This window comes from Trachypithecus francoisi, unplaced genomic scaffold, assembly GCF_009764315.1.
Source record: "Trachypithecus francoisi isolate TF-2019V2 unplaced genomic scaffold, Tfra_2.0 Lachesis_group16, whole genome shotgun sequence".
Lineage (NCBI taxonomy): Eukaryota > Metazoa > Chordata > Mammalia > Primates > Cercopithecidae > Trachypithecus > Trachypithecus francoisi.
The window spans coordinates 20,511,155-20,527,610 of record NW_022681461.1 but is presented as its reverse complement, the minus strand read 5'-3'; the positions used below and the strand labels follow the sequence as shown (position 1 = coordinate 20,527,610).

The following is a 16,456-nucleotide window of genomic DNA, read 5'->3' as shown; positions in this document are numbered from 1 at the left end:
CGAAGTCCAGTTCACCTATTTTTTTTTCTTTTGTTGCCTATGCTTTTGGTGTCACATCCAAGAAATCATTGCAAAATGCGGTGTCATAGAACTTTCCCCCATGCTTTATTCTAAGTTTTATAGTTTTAGGTTTTACATTTAGCTCTTAGATCCATTTTGAGTTAATTTTTGAATGTGGTATAAGGTTCTAGTTTCATTCTTTTGCTTTTGGATATTGTGAATTTCAACTTTTGTTGAAAAGTTGTTGAAAATACTGTCCTTTTCAAATTGAATATCCTTGGCATCCTTGAAGACAATTATTTGACTATATATGTGAGGTCTTCTTTTTGAGCTTTCTGTTCTGTACCACAGCTCTATGTGTCTGTACCACACTGTTTTGATTAATGTGGCTTTTAGTAAGTTTTAAAATCAAAGTGTGAGACTTGTAAGCTTCTTCCCCTTTTTCAAGATTGTTTTGGCTATTTAGGATTCCTTGAGATTTGATGTGGATGTAAGTGTTGGATTTTTCCAGGATTCTGATATGGATTGCAAATAATTTATAGATTGTTTAGGGTACTGGTAGTATTGACATTTTAACAGTATTAAGTGTCCCAATCCATGAACATGGGATGTCTTAACATTTCTTTCTTTCTTTAATATCTTTCAGCAACATTTTATGGTCTTCACTGTATGCATCATTAGTTTCCTTGGTTAAGTTTACTCCTCAACGCTTTTATTATTTGTGTTGCTGTTGTAAATAGAATTGTTTTCTTATTTGTTTTTTGTATTGTTCTATGTTAGTTTATAGATACTGATTTTTTGGTGTTGATTTTTATATCAAGAAACATTCCTTAATTCTAACAGTTTGGTGGAATATTTAGGTTTTTCTACATATAAATTCATGCCATCTGTGAACAGAGATAATTTTACTTTTTCCTTCCCATTTTGGATGCCTTTTATTTCTTTTTAATACCAAATTGCTATGGATAGGTCTTCCAGTGAGTAACAAACGTGGACATCTTTATCTTGTTCCTGATCTTAGAGAAAAGATTTCAAGTCTTTCAGTATTGAGAATGTTAGCTGTGGGCTGTTTATACATGACCTTTATTGTGTTGAGGTGGTTTCCTTTTATTTGCTTTTATTTTTTTGAGTGTTTTTTTAATCATGAAAATGTTCTGAATTTTTTCAAATCCTTTTCTGCATTAATTGAGATGATTGTGTTTTTTTCCTTCATTTTGTTAAAGTGTTATATTATGTTGATTTTTTTGTATGTTGAATCATTCTTGTATTCTGGAAATAAATACTATTGGGTTATATTATATATTCCTTTTAAGATGCTATTGAATTTTGTTTGCTAGTATTTTGTTGAGGATTTTTGCATCAATATTCATCAAGAATATTGGTCTATACTTTTCTTGTAGTCTCTTTGTCCGGCTTTGGTATCCGAGTAATGTCTGCCTGATGGGATGAGTTTGGAAGTGTTCCCTTCTCTTCAGTTTTTTGGAAGAGTTTGAGGCGGATTGGTGTTAATTCTTGTTTTAAATGTTTGGTAGAATTCGCCAGTAAAACCATTTGGTCCTAGGCTTTTTTTGTTGTTATTTTTAGGATTTTTTGATTACTGATTCAGTTTCCTTAATGGTTATAGGTATGTTCAGATAATCTGTTTTATCAAGATTCAGTCTTAGTATGTTGTGTATTTTTAGAAATTCATTCATTTCTATAGTTTATCTAATTTTTTGTTCATAGTACTTTCATAATTCTTATTTCTGTAAAATAGTAATATCTCTTTCATTTCTAATTTTAGTTATTTGACTTTCCTCTCTTTTTTTTCTTTGTCAAACTAGTTAAAGCCTTATCAATTTTATTGATTCTTTTTTTTTTTTTTGAGATGGAGTCTCGCTCTGTCACCCAGGCTGGAGTGCAGTGGCGCAATCTCGGCTCACTGGAAGCTCCGTTTCCCAGGTTCATGCCTTTCTCCTGCCTCAGCCTCCCGAGTAGCTGGGACTACAGGCGCCCACCACCATGCCCGGCTAATTTTTTGAATTTTTAGTAGAGGTGGAGTTTCACCGTGTTAATCAGGATGGTCTCAATCTCCAGACCTTGTGATCTGCCTGCCTTGGCCTCACAGAGTGCTGGGATTACATAGGCATGAGCCACTGTGCCCAGCCTATTGATCTTTTTAGAAAACTAATGGTCGGTGGCCAGGTGCAGTGGCTCACGCCTGTAATCCCAGCGTTTTGGGAGGCTGAGGCAGGTGGATCACCTGAGATCAGCAGTTTGAGACCAGCTTGGCCAACATGACAAAACCCCGTCTGTACTGAAAATACAAAAATTAGCTGGGCATGGTGGCAGGACCCTGTAATCCCAGCTACGCAGGAGGCTGAGGCAGGAGAATCGCTGATTCCAGGAGGTGGAGGTTGCAGTGAGCCAAGATCGTGCCACTGCACTCCAGCCTGGGCGGCACAGCAAGACTCCGTCTCAAAAAAAAAAAAAAAGAAAAAAGAAAACTAATGCTTGTTTTTTTTAAAAATTTTTTTTCCAGTCTCTTTCACTTATATTTGCTCTAATGTTTATTATTTTCTCCCTTTTGCTAGGTTTGGATTTTGTATTTTTTCCCCTATTTTCTTAAGGAATAAATTTAGGTTATTGATTTGGGATGTTTTTTCTTTTTAAACATAAGCATTTACAGCTTTATGTTCCCTTCTAGCACTGCTTTTGCTGTATCATACTAATTATGATGGTAGAGTCTGTTTTTATTTTCATCTCAAGATATTTTCTAATTTTTCTTGGGATTACCTTTTTGACCCATTTCTTGTTTAAGTCTTAATTTCCATACATTTGTGCATTGTTCTGTTTTCATCTGTTATTTATTTCCTTATTTTATTTATTATTATTAGAAAAGATACCCTGTATGATGTCAGTCTTCTATAATTTTACAACTTTGTTTTTAATTGACGTGTATTAATTGTGCATATTTATAAGGTACAGGATGATATTTCAATACATGTATACATTGTATAAAAATCAGATTGGTATATGGAATATCCATCATCTTATACATTTATAATTTCCTTGTGAGGACATTCAAAATCCTCCTTCTAGCTATGATAAAACATGCAATACAGTATTGTTCATCGTAGTCACTCTACTGTGCAATAGAACACCCGAACTTATTCTTCCCTTCTTACTATAACTTTGTTCTCATTGACCAATCTTTACCTATTTCCCCTCTCACCAATATTCCCCAGTCTCTGGCAACCACTATTCTATACACTACTTCTATGATGTCAACTTTTTTAGATTTTACATGTGAGTGAGATCATACGATATTTGTCTTTCTGTGCCTGACTTATTTCCCTTAGCATTATGTCCTCCAGATGCATCTGTGTTCCCGCAAAGGACAAGATTTTATTCTTTTACTTTTTAATGAGGAATAGTATTTCGTTATGTGTGTGTGTGTGTGTGTGTGTGTGTGTATCTCACATTTTCTTTACCAGTGCATCTGTTGGTAGACACTTGATTGATTTTATATCTTGGCTTTTGTGAAAAGTGCTGCAATAAACATAAAGTGCAGGTTTCTTTTCAACAAACTGATTTCATTGCTTTGGGATATTTATACATTAGTGGGATTGATGGATCATATGGTAATTTTATTTTTAAATTTTTTGAAGAACTTCTGTACTGTGTTTTATAATGGCTGCACTAATCTATATTCCCAAAAACAGTGTGTAAGAGTTTTCCTTTCTCCACAGTCACACCAGCATTTGTTATTTTTTTGTCTTTTTGATGATAGCCGTTCTAATAGGTTGAGGTAATATCTTCTTGTGGTTTTAATTTTTATTTATCTGATGATTGGTGATGTTGAGCCTTTTCTCATATATATACCTGTTGACCATTTGTATGTTTTCTCTTTACAAAAATTTTGACACTTGTTTTGTGACCTCACATATATCCTGAAGAATGTCCCATGTGCACTTGAGAAAAATGTGTATTCTGCTGTTGTTGGGTAGAGTGTTCTGTCTGTGTCTTTTGGTCCAGTTGGTCAATAGTGTTAAGTCCTATTTTTCCTTATTAATCTTCTGTGTGTTTGTTCCATCCATTACTGAAAGTGAGGTATTGAAGCCTTCTACTATTAATATAGTACTCTCTATTTCTCTCCTCAATTCTGTCAGTGTTTGCTTCATATGTTTTGCTTCATATGTTTTGTCTGATGTTTGGTGCACACATGTTTATAATTGTTATATCTTTTTAGTGAAGTGTCGGTTTTATCATTATATAATGCCCTTTGTTTTTTGTAACAGATTTTGACTTAAAGTTTATATGTCTAATATTAGTATATAGGTTGAATATACCTTATCTGAAATGCTTGAAGTGATTTGGATTTTGGATTTTTTTCCTTCAGATTTTAGAATATGTACGTATACATAATGAGATATCTTGGGGATGAGACCCAAGTCTAACACAAAATTCATTTATGTTTCAAATATACATTGTACACATAGCCCAAAGATAATTTAATACCATATTTTGAATAATTTTCTGCATGAAACAAAGCTTATGTACCTTCAACCATCAGAAAGGGAAGGTGTCACTGTCTCAGCCACCCATGTGGACAGTCTGTGGTGGTTTGGCATCATCATTATTCCTGACTGAATTTAGATGCTGGTAAGCAATCATGTTCTTACATTATTCACACGTAAGTTCTTAACAGTAAGAAATATGAGGTACCATTAATTCAGTGAAAATATAATGTGTTTAGGGTGAGTAAGCAGCACAGTAGCATCCCTGGGAATATCTGTATCCACTGTTAAACAGCAGCAACAACAAACAGTGGCAGGCAGGCTTTCAGTCTCCACCTACATTGCTGTGTTTTGGTTAAAAGGTAACTGTAGAATGTACTTTTTTTTTTTTTTAGTGAGAAGAAACATTAGAAGCAGTTGAGGGGCCAGGAATTGGATCCTCAAGGGATGAGGAGGCATTTTGCTAGATGGCTTTTTAAAATGTTTCCTCCAGAACCATCTGCCTCACTGTTTTTTTGTCTGAGAAGTCTCTGATTTTATAAACTGTCATAATTTCTTGTTCTGTTATGAATGCATGCTGCTCCAGTCCTTTAATAAGCCCATCACACATTTTCACCACGTGGTCTATAGATACCTTTTTGCATTGGTAACATCATCATCTTCATCTTCATCATCCACTTGTGGTATCGTGTCAGCACTCAGAAAGTTTCCGATTTTGGAGTTTTGGATTAGTGATGCCCAGGTTGTGTAGGTATCTTTGCTCTTTTGGTTATTTTTGCACGGGTTCACTTTTTTTGTTTCTTTGCTTTTAACCTATGAGTGCTCTTAGAGCCAAAGTGAGTTTCCTGTAGACCACGTACTTTTATTTTCTCTCTCTCTCTCTTCTCTCTCTCTCTCCCTCTCCCTGTCTCTCTCTCTCTCTCTCGCTGTCTCTCGCTCTCGCTCTCTATTTATTTCGAGATGGCATCTCACTCTATTGCCCAGGCTGGAGTGCAATGGCGTGATGTCGGCTCACCACAACCTCCACCTCCTTGGTTCAAGCGGTTCTCCTGCCTCAGTCTCCCAAGTAGCTGGGATTACAGACATGCACCACCATGCCTGGCTAATTTTGTACTTTTAGTAGAGATGAGATTTCACCATTTTGGTCAGGCTGCCCTCGAACTCCTGACTTCACGTGATCCACCTGCCTCAGCCTCCCAAAGTGCTAGGATTACAGATGTGAACCACCACTCCCGGCCAGGATCCTGTTTGTTTTAATCCATTCTGCCAATCTGTCTTTTTATGGGGGAGTTAAGCCATTTATATTTGAAGTAGTTACAGATAGGGAAGGACTTAGTATTGCCATTTTGCTAATTACTTTCTATATGTCTTACAGCATTTCTTCTTTCTTACTGCCTTTCCTTTGGTTTAATTTTTTGTTGCAAATTTGATTCCATTTGTGTTTAATTGACTAATAACATAATTAATGTTATCATCATAGCAATGAGGTCTCGCTATGTTGCCTGAGCTGGACTTCTAGGCTTATGTGATCCTCCCACCTCAGCCTCCTCAAGTAGCTGGGACTGCAGGTGCCTGCCACCATGCCTGGGTGACTTTTGTGTTTGTTCTAAAGATATTTTCTTTGTAGTTACGATGGGATTACATGTAACATCCTAATGTTATAGCAGTGTATTTTAAACTTTGGGTAATCCCATTTTGCAATTGTCCTATAGTTCTTGGACATTCTGTTCTATTATTTTTCTCATTTTCTTTTTTTATTGGCTTTGAATTGGGAAGTCTTTATTTCTGTATCTTGGGGCTCACTGATTTTGCATTAAATAATTTTTTCCCAATGGTTTATTGCAAGTATATTTAAATGTAGTTTACTTTTTGCATATTGATCTTGTATCATGCTACTTTGTTAGACTCATGTTATCTGTGTAATTCTAATTAAAATGTTGTATATATTAACATTGAGCTACAATTGCAGAGGTCAAAAGTTACAGTAAGTGAAGATTTGGTTAAGCATACTCTCTTAGATAACTAGTAGGAGAATGAAGGTGAGATAATAAGATTATAGGTAGATTTTATTATCTGTTATATACATTATTTATATTTTTTCCTGAGTATGACAGGAATGAAGCATACTTATTAACTTTTTAAAATGAAAAATATTTGATTGTTTGAATCTTTTTTTTAATCTCTTTTAGGAGCTGTGGCCCTCAAGAATCTTCAAATTAAAGAAAATGCCCTGGTAGGTTTTGACTATGAAAAATTTGTAAAGTTATTGCATTTAATTATGTATACTTCTTCCTGATTCAGTTTGCCACCTTCAGTTATTTAAATTTGAGAAAGTTTTTTGTAAATAATTTTTGCAAAATGTAAATTTTGCAATATGGAGTTTTAATCTCCCTCAAAGCACAAATGGACAGTGTGATTTTTTTCCTATTTAAAAATAAATATTGTTTTAGGCTGGGCATGGTGGCTCACACCTGTAATCCCAGCACTTTGGGAGGCCAAAGCAGGTGATTATTTGAGGTCAATAGTTTGAGACTAGCCTGGCCAACATGGTGAAACCCTGTCTCTACTGAGAATGAAAAAAGCTTTGCCAGGCATGGTGGTGGATGCCAGTAATCCCAGCTGCTAGAGAGGATGAGGCAGGAGAATCGCTTGAACCTGGGAGGTGGAGGTTGTAGTGAGTAGAGATCGTGCTACTGTACTCCAGCCTGGGCGACAGAGTGAGACTCTGTCTCAAAACCAAACAAAACAAAAACAAACATACAAAAAATACACTTTTTTTTGAATTTTTAACTTGTTTTCTTAATTTTCTTTTTAAGACAGGCTCATGCTCTGTCACCCCAGGCTGCAGTGCAGTGGTGTGATCATACCTTACTATATAGCCTTCAGCTCCCAGGCTCAAGCTGTCTTCTCCCTTGAGCCTCCTGAGTAGCTGAAAAGTTTTTAATTTGGTAAAGACTAGTTCATTTATTTTTTTAATTGCTTGTGCTCTTATTGTCATATCCAAGAAGTCATTACCGAATCTAATGTCATGAAGATTTTCCCTTAGGTTTTCTTCTAAGAGTTTTATAGTTTTAGCTCTTAGATTTAGATCTTTGATCCATTTTGAGTTAATTTTTGTATATGGTATAGGATAAGGGTTCAGTTTCATGTTTTTGTGAGTGGATATCTAGTTTTCCTAGCACCATTTATTTAAAAGACTGTCCTTTGCATGGGGAGAGTGTTTTGAAAGTATTTTTTACAAAATGTGTATTTTGCAAAATAGAGTTTTAATCTCCCTGAAAGCATAAAAGGGGATTGTAATTGCCACTTCTTTTTCTTAAAATAATATAAAATTGGTAATGATTTGATATGAGTAGATTTTGTGGTCATTTTTACTGTAAACCTTTATCCCCAATTATTATAAAAAGAGCAGCTTCCCTGAATTTTATGAATTTGATAATATCGCAGTTATATGTTTATATATGTAAAATAAGTTTATTAAAAAAAATCCCTTGAAATAATTTTTGGAAGTAAACAATATTCATTTGTGTTGTTAAACTCTGTATCTACTAATGTTTTGTATATATATAAATTTTTTCTGTAGAGTCAACTGGATGTACCATTTAAAGTTAAAGTTGGTCACATAGGTAAGCCATATTTATTACTGGGATATCCTCCTTCCTGGACATGCAGCCAGAATAATTTGCCTAATAGCTCTGTTATGTGATATTTTTCATGTTTCTGAGCATCAATTAAAAATAATTATGTGTTTTTGTGTCAGTCGAGCTTCGTTGTGCAACTTAAAAATATTGTTTGATTCATATATCTCTTGCCTAGTATTTGATAACCTAATACATTACATATCTCTTTAGGTGGTAAATTGAGTTAATTCAAAGGATTACCTCTAATGGAGAGCTTAGCTGTTTCAGTTTCCTAGGTTTCTGACTAGTTACCACTGCTATATTTTGATTAATGTTGGATATGTTGTGTAAAGAATAGGTTCTGGGTCATCCAGGCTCTGTGACTAGGGGCCAATTTGAAAACTAATTTCTGCTCTGCAGGTTTTTGTATATTTTCAGAAAATACTCTGCTTTTTCTTGTTTGGTATTATTTTTACCAGTGTTTACTGTTTATATCGTAAATATACTGGTTAAGCAGTAAATGATTGGAATTTGAGGTTTTAACATGTTTAATAAAAACTTGTCTGTCATGTTTCTTGTGTTACAGTTTTACTGGTTTAAATATTGTGCAAGGTAATAGTATCTTTAATTGGGACTTTGAGATATTTTTGTTATATAGATAGTTTTTGTAGTAGGATGTATACATTGTTATTGAAGCTATACTGTTGTCGCTTGGGGAACAAAGTCTTTTGAAAGCTTACCTAAATTACATGATAAAGGTCTTCATAATTATGTGTACTTATGGTTGGTATTAGACTACATACCATAGAAAGCTTTCATCATCATATGTTACTGACAGTAGAATTCTATCCTCTCTGCCCCTACCTTTTAAAGACTATTTAGCATGAGTAAGAGGGGGAGAATGTCACCCATTTTTATCTACCTAACATTTTAATTTTTTCATATTTCTGATTATTTACGTGTGTACATTTTAAATATTTACAAGTTTGTACGTATTGAAATACTTGTAATTATGCTATTTTTACAATTTTATAATTTTTTTATTAGCATGTAAAAAGGATTTCTCATAATCTGAGTTGATTTGATCTCATGTATTCTGTACCATAATAATCCAGTGCATGCATATTTGGATATTGTAGAATGTTTTTATTTTTTCCATTGGTACAAAAATATTACAATACATATTTTTACATAACTTTTAAACTTTTACCAAAGGTCATTGAATTTTACAGTGATGATTATTATATTTCAGTGTATGTAAATTTAACCTCAATTCAAGAACCGTCAAAAAAATATATCAGTAAAGTAGGTAGACCTATTTTCCTTAGAATCTGCCTGCCTTCTCTTTCCTTGCCTAATTTTGTTTAAAAATGATAAGGTAATTTTCAATGATAATATAAGATAGTAGAAAGTACACTGAACTAAACCCAAGATAATTTTGAGAATCATTTAAAGTGTTGTGTACCTCTATCATAGCACCTGTCTTTTAAAACTATCACTATTTTTTCCCCCCTTCTACTAGACATCGAGTTTCTTGAGAAGTGGGTTTAATTTTTAGTGTATCCTCACCACTTAGCACATTACCTGGCATATATATTAGGGGCACAATTTGTTGTATGAAAGTAGACATGTTTCCAAATGAGTGATACAGTAGCACAATCAGTTTTATAGGAATGTATTGTCCCCTTGCTATTATTAGGTATTGATCTCTCAAAGTTTTCCTTATTTAGAATGCAGAATTACAGGTATATCAGCTATAAATACACATGTACATATTATAAAAGAGGTTGTCTTCTGTGGAAGGTTTTTGGAATTACATCTGTATATTTTTTGAAATTTGCCAAATTTTCTACAAGGAGTCTACATTTTATAAGAGAAGGAAGAAAAGGTTTGTTTGTTTGTTTTTTGAGACAGCGTCTCGCTGTGTTGCCCAGGCTGGAGTGCAGTAGTGCGATCTTGGCTCATTGCAACCTATGTCTTCCTGGCTCAAGTAACCCTCCCCCCTCAGCCCCTGAGTAGCTGGGACTGCAGGTGTATGCCACCATGCCTGGCTGAGTTTTGTACTTTTTTAGAGACAGGGTTTTGCCACGTTGCCCAGGCTCATCTTGAACTCCTGGACTCGAGTGATCCTCCTACCACAGCCCACCAAAGTGCTGGAGTTACAGATGTGAGCCACTGCGCCTGGTCAAGTTTGGCTTTTTAAAAAAAAGATTTGGTGGTGAAAATGGCATACTGTTAATATGCGTTTATTATATATACAGTTTTGTCATTGCTCTTTGTCCTTTTGTTCATTTACTGTTTTTGAAGTATTACTGTATATATTTTAAGCAGTCTGTTGGTACATTTATAAATAAACTAACCGTGTCACATTTGTTACAGTTTTTTTCCCAGTCTGATTTCATTTTGGTTATATTTTTGGCCTGTACAGAAATGTGAAATGATCACCATGTTCTCTGATTTAAAAACTTAGAAAGTTATTCCCCTTTTAGAAATCAGATAGTTTAGAGGCTGGGCAGGGTAGCTGATACCCGTAATCCCAGTACTTTACGAGGCAGAGACAAGAGGATTGCTTGAGGCCAGGAGTTTGAGACCAGTCTGGGCAAAATAGTGAGACTCTGACTCTACAAAAAATACAAAAAAGAAATCAGATAGTTCGTTTTTCTCTGAAGTGATATTGTATGATGAAATCTTTTTCTCAGTTTGAAGTTTTCTAAACACAGAGTTTATAAAGTATCATGAGATGGATCTAAGTGGATTAAAAAAAATTTCCCAATCACTAACCAGTTTTAGCAGCATTGTATATTTAATAATCTATTCCTTACACAATTATGGCAACTGTTTATAAATCTAGACACTCATACCATTTAAACAATTTTAAAATATTTTAAAACTCTATTACGAAAATATTCTCAAGATACAAAACGAGAGTGAGTAGTTTAAGAAACCCCATACATAGTGTTTTTGTAGTTCAAGAACCCTTATGCTTAAAAAAAAAAAATTCATTACTGTTTGATTGTCTTAGACTGTTTTCATTAGTTTGCATAATTTTCAAATATTACCCAGAATGTTTTATTATTACTATATGTGTAGTTTTTCACATATATAGTTTATATGTATGATTATTACCATATGTGTATATAAAAATTCCTGTACATACATACATATATATGTATGTAACACACATACACATAATGAAAAATACATATACACTTATTTAAAGTATATAATCTACCTTTTATTGGGAGGAGGTAAAGATCTCACTCTGTCACCCAGGCTGGAGTGCGGTGGCATGGTCATGCCTCATTGTAGCCCCGACCTCCTGGGCTCAAGATCCTCCCACCTCAGCCTCCCAAGTAGCTGGGACTACAGGCACACACCGTCATGCTTGGCCAATTTTTTTCGTTTTTATTCATAGAGACAGGGTTTTGCCATGTTGCCTAGGCTGGTCTTAGAACTCTTGGGTTCAAGTGATCCATCTGCCTTAGACTCCCAAAGTGCCAGGATTCCAGGTGTTAGCCACTGCGCCTGGCCTAATCTACCATCTTAAAGCATTAAAAATATATATATATGGAGGTTTAGAGTAAGGATTGGGGAAATTCAAAGTTATGATATTAACGATTGTTGATTAAGGGAAGAATATTGGTTTGTTTATGGTACAGAGAACTGTAAATAGAAACTTGTATAAATATTTCGAATATAATCTAGGTTTTCCAACAATACTGATATAAATACAATAATTTCACATCATTACAACAAACACTTGTTTTTGGTTGTAAAATAGCTTTCAATAAAGTGATTAAGTGGATCTCTTCTAATGTCTGACAGAAAATAGACTAACCCTAAATGTAGGCTGAGTGAGTAATATTTTATGTCCTTTTTTTTTTTTTCAAAAAAATGTAGGTAATCTTAAACTTATAATTCCATGGAAAAACCTTTATACTCAACCTGTTGAAGCTGTATTGGAAGAAATTTATTTACTCATAGTGCCTTCTTCTAGTAAGTTAAATTAAAAAATATTATAAGTTTTTCTTTTTTATGGATGGAAAAATCTTTATATTCAAAATACTTTTGGGAATTTTTTGAGATTTTAATATTTAAATTTGATATTTGTTAATTCAAATTAAATTGGTTTTTACATTTTTGGAGATTTTGAAGTAATGATTATTTATTATTTATTATTATTATTTTTAAAGATGGAGTCTCGCACTGCCACCTGGGCTGGAGTACAGTGGCACCATCTCAGCTCACACTCTGCCTCCTGGGTTCAAGCAATTCTCCTGCCTCAGCCTCCTGAGTAGCTGGGATTATAGGGGTCCGCCACCACGCCCAGCTGACTTTTTGTATCTTTAGTAGAGACGGAGTTTCACCATGTTGGTCAGGCTGGTTTCGAACTCCTGACCTCATGATTTGCCTGCCTCAGCCTCCCAAAGTGCTGGGATTACAGGCATGAGCCACTGTGCCTGGCCAATTAATGATTATTTGTAAGGATTTTTTTTGGAATGACTATATTTTTAAGGTAATTGTGATTCTTCCTTTTTAATCTTCCTGTAGGAATAAAATATGATCCTTTAAAAGAAGAGAAACAACTCATGGAAGCAAAGCAACAGGAACTGAAAAGAATAGAAGAAGCAAAACAAAAAGTAGTTGATCAAGGTAAAGAAAACAGTAAATAACAATGCTAATAAGAGAAGTGAAAAAGACCTAAATATTTATCATAATTGAATATTATTTTTCTCTGGACATGCTGAGATTATTTAACAGATATGAGAGAATCTCATTGCATGGGGAATATTAATGTGGTTTGTATGCTTTGTTATGTGTACAGAAATTTTACCTTATGGAAATTTGTCTTAAGGCAAATAATATGTGTAGCTTATTATTATTAGGTTTACGTATTTTAAACATATATACACACATACTAGGTAAGGTCAGTTTTTAATGATAGCGATTAATTTTATCGAGCATATTAATTTTCTAGCCTTTGCTTTCGTATTCTCCTTATATCAATTCTTCACCCTTTTGGAGATACTTAGTTTCTTGATATATTTCTATTTGCCTGTATCTGTTTATTTACCCTCTGGCTTCACATATTTTCCAATTAAACTTAGACCATATGTTCCATTACTGCAACCTCTTTTTCATTATTGGAAGCAATGTCCTGCAGAAATCTAACTCCTTTTCACCTGTTCTCTGATCCTTATTGCCAGCTACTTTTTATACTCTCACCTAGTGGGTTTTTTGCCTTGGCATGTAAATATTCTGTTGTTTATCTTGAAATATGAAGTCATTTTCTTAACCTAGTCATCTGTTTATCTTCTTCTGCTCTGTCATTCATTTAATGGTTAAACATCTTAAAATAAAAAAAAAAGTTTACTGACTTCACTGTCTCTGAAACGCATTGATTTTCTTTTAATAAAAAATAAGCTTCAATAATAAATGTTTTACTTGTTGGCAAACATTAATAGAGAGTTAACCTGTAATTCCTCACAATATCTCTTGTAATTCTGTTTTTTCTTTGTAACAGTTACTTTATATTATGTGTAGTCATTTATCCTTACCTCCAGTCCTCTTTCCTAAGTCTCCTAGGCCTTTTCTTTTTAAAAATTATTTTTATTTTATCAAGGTAATATATACGCATAGCTTTAAAATTGAAGCAGTATTATAGTATCCATATTTTAAAAAAGCAACTGTTCCTGGCCCAGGTCCACACCTATATTGCTAAATATGGTGCTTACACCTCTGTTTCTTGATTTATTTAGATATTATTTATATATAAAAAGCATGTTATATATAGCATAACATGCATATTTTCTATAACATATTTTATAACATATAGTTAATGACGTTACATATTTTAAACTCATCTTGTGTTTCATTGGCATATATAACACATGTTATATATATACACACACACGTCCTTTTATGTACTATGAAGATTGACCCTATTTTTTCATCTTCTCTGTATAGTTTTATCACCTTTTTGGTTAAATCAGAATTCATTGTTTATAATATCATGACTATATTTATATGTGAATAAATAAAAGTGGCTTTGAGTATGACTGTTTATTTTGTAGGCTTTTACTTAACCTCCCTGTTTTGTTATTGGGCTCTCCCTGTTCTCCCATGTACAAAATTTGGATCCTATTAGGGCCATTTTCTTTAAACCAAACCCTTGTGTTCTTACTAGGGTGGGAAAGGGATGTTGCTTGGATCTTGGGCTGGGAGAGGGAGGGGACCTAACTTAACTGCTCATTATGCAGATTTAAATCAGTTCTTGTGTGATCTTCCTCTCTTTCCACTGTGTTCCCTGTTTGCTATTTTTTGTTTGGTGGGGTTTCCAGTTCCTGCATCTTTCCAGGGTTCTGTGACTTGGTTTTTTGGTGGTGGTGTTTGTTTTAAACTCATCTTGTGTTTCGTTTTGTTACCCTGCAAGACATAGGCATTGGCATGCTTTTCATGTAAAATGGATAGTTGGTTTTATTCAGGATTGGTGCTTTATTGACAGAGTTAATATGAGAAAAAAGAGCAAAGGAATTTAAGATGTTGGTAAAATAATGCATCATGGAATCTGAGCTGCATAAGGAAGTCAGGAGGAAGTAGTGAGTAGAGAAAGAAAGACTTAACATTTAATTGAATGACTAAATGAATTTATGAAAGAAAAGATTTTATTAGGTAATGGTGAGAGTCAAAGATTAAAATATGATCCTCTGTCTTTAAAGAGCTTCTATTGTCTACTTAATTCTATAATCTATTTATATGTGTATATATTCATTTAACTCTGGTGTATTTGAGGTACATATGATTAATATCTTCAACTTTCCTTTATCTAAGGCCTCCTGGGCCAGCTGAATTAGAGAGTAGTAGGCAATTAGAGGAAAAGATAGATTTATATGTATTATTTCTATATAGTACTAGAAATACGAGAAGAGGAACAGAACTACAAATAAAAAAGAATATAGCTTTCATTGGCATTTTTAAAGGGAGAAAAAGGATAATAACTATGGTTATCAAAGGCATATTTCAAAAAAATTAGGAACCTCAATTCTTTATTCTTCTTTATTCTTTCTTTTCTTTTTTTGAGACAAAGTCTCACTTTATTTCCCAGGCTGGAATGCAGTGGTGTGATCTCGGCTCACTGCAGCCTCCGCTTCCCTGGTTCAAATGATTCTCCTGCCTCAGCCTCCCAAGTAGCTGGCATGGACCACCATGCCTGGCTAATTTTTATATTTTTAATAGAGACGGGGTTTCGCCATATTGGCCAGGTTGGTCTCAAACTCCTAACCTCAGATGATCTGCCCACCTTGGCCTCCCAGCGTGCTGGTATTACAGGTGTGAGCCACCTTGCTCCTCCAATTCTTGATTCTTCCTATTTCTCTGGAAAGTAATGGAACTTGAGATACTTAATACTGTTTTCTGAACATGAAATAGATGATGAACTTCTTTCCTCTTTGTTCAAATGGAGAGAGGAGGAAGATCTTATTTCCTATTTTGTATTTACTGGGGGAGGAGGATATTCAACTATTTTACACATCTGTACACAGACAGCTTAATGGTGGTATCACTAATTTTAAGAGAGATTTCTGTTTTGCTGTTGTTAGTGGATTTTCTCATTTAAGTCTATTATTCTTACCTACTAATCTTCATTTTTTAAATATGTTTTTGTACTCAGGCATAGGTTAGCAAATTATAAAATTTAATGTCAGTAAATTCTACATGGTCTGCTTTAGTCTCATGGCACAATAAACTAGCTTTTGAAAAATGTTTAGTTGCTTTTGAAAGACTTCTGGAAAGCAAGCTATTAGTGTTCTATTTACATATATATATGTATGTTTCAGCAAGGCAGCATGTTACTTCAATATGTGGATTTTTATAGAGTATATTTTTCATTCAAGTTAAAAAAAGGAATATTTGCAATTGTAGAACAACATCTGCCGGAAAAACAGGACACTTTTGCAGAAAAATTAGTTACACAGATCATAAAAAATCTTCAAGTGAAAATTTCCAGTATCCATATTCGTTATGAAGATGATGTAAGTATTTTAATATGTGATATTTGTTTTTATATTTATATGTAAGTTATTTTACTGTTTATTGACACCTGCTTTTTAATGGCCAACCTATTAAATACCAAGAGGATATAGAGCTAAAGATGATGTAATCCTTCTTTTCTATAATTATAGTTGTAATTTGCAGTCCTTAGTATTGAGTGCTTGATTTTACACTTTCCCAAAATGTTCAGACATTAGATCATGAAGGAAATGCCTTGGGAGTTATGAATTTAGCAGTTATGTATTTTTAAAATAATTTAAAGTATGCTGTGTTTACCTCCTGGATAGA

The 16,456-nt window shown here is 33.9% G+C and overlaps 1 protein-coding gene across 1 annotated transcript in view; it reads left to right on the top strand.

Moving 5' to 3' along the window:
- Positions 1 to 16,456, top strand: part of VPS13A (vacuolar protein sorting 13 homolog A) — a 254,826-nt gene that overhangs the window by 19,191 nt on the left and 219,179 nt on the right. The window contains 5 exon segments of the mRNA XM_033237043.1: positions 6,689 to 6,732; positions 8,083 to 8,125; positions 12,020 to 12,115; positions 12,671 to 12,772; positions 16,040 to 16,149. Of these exon segments, the coding sequence (XP_033092934.1) occupies positions 6,689 to 6,732; positions 8,083 to 8,125; positions 12,020 to 12,115; positions 12,671 to 12,772; positions 16,040 to 16,149 (395 nt within the window).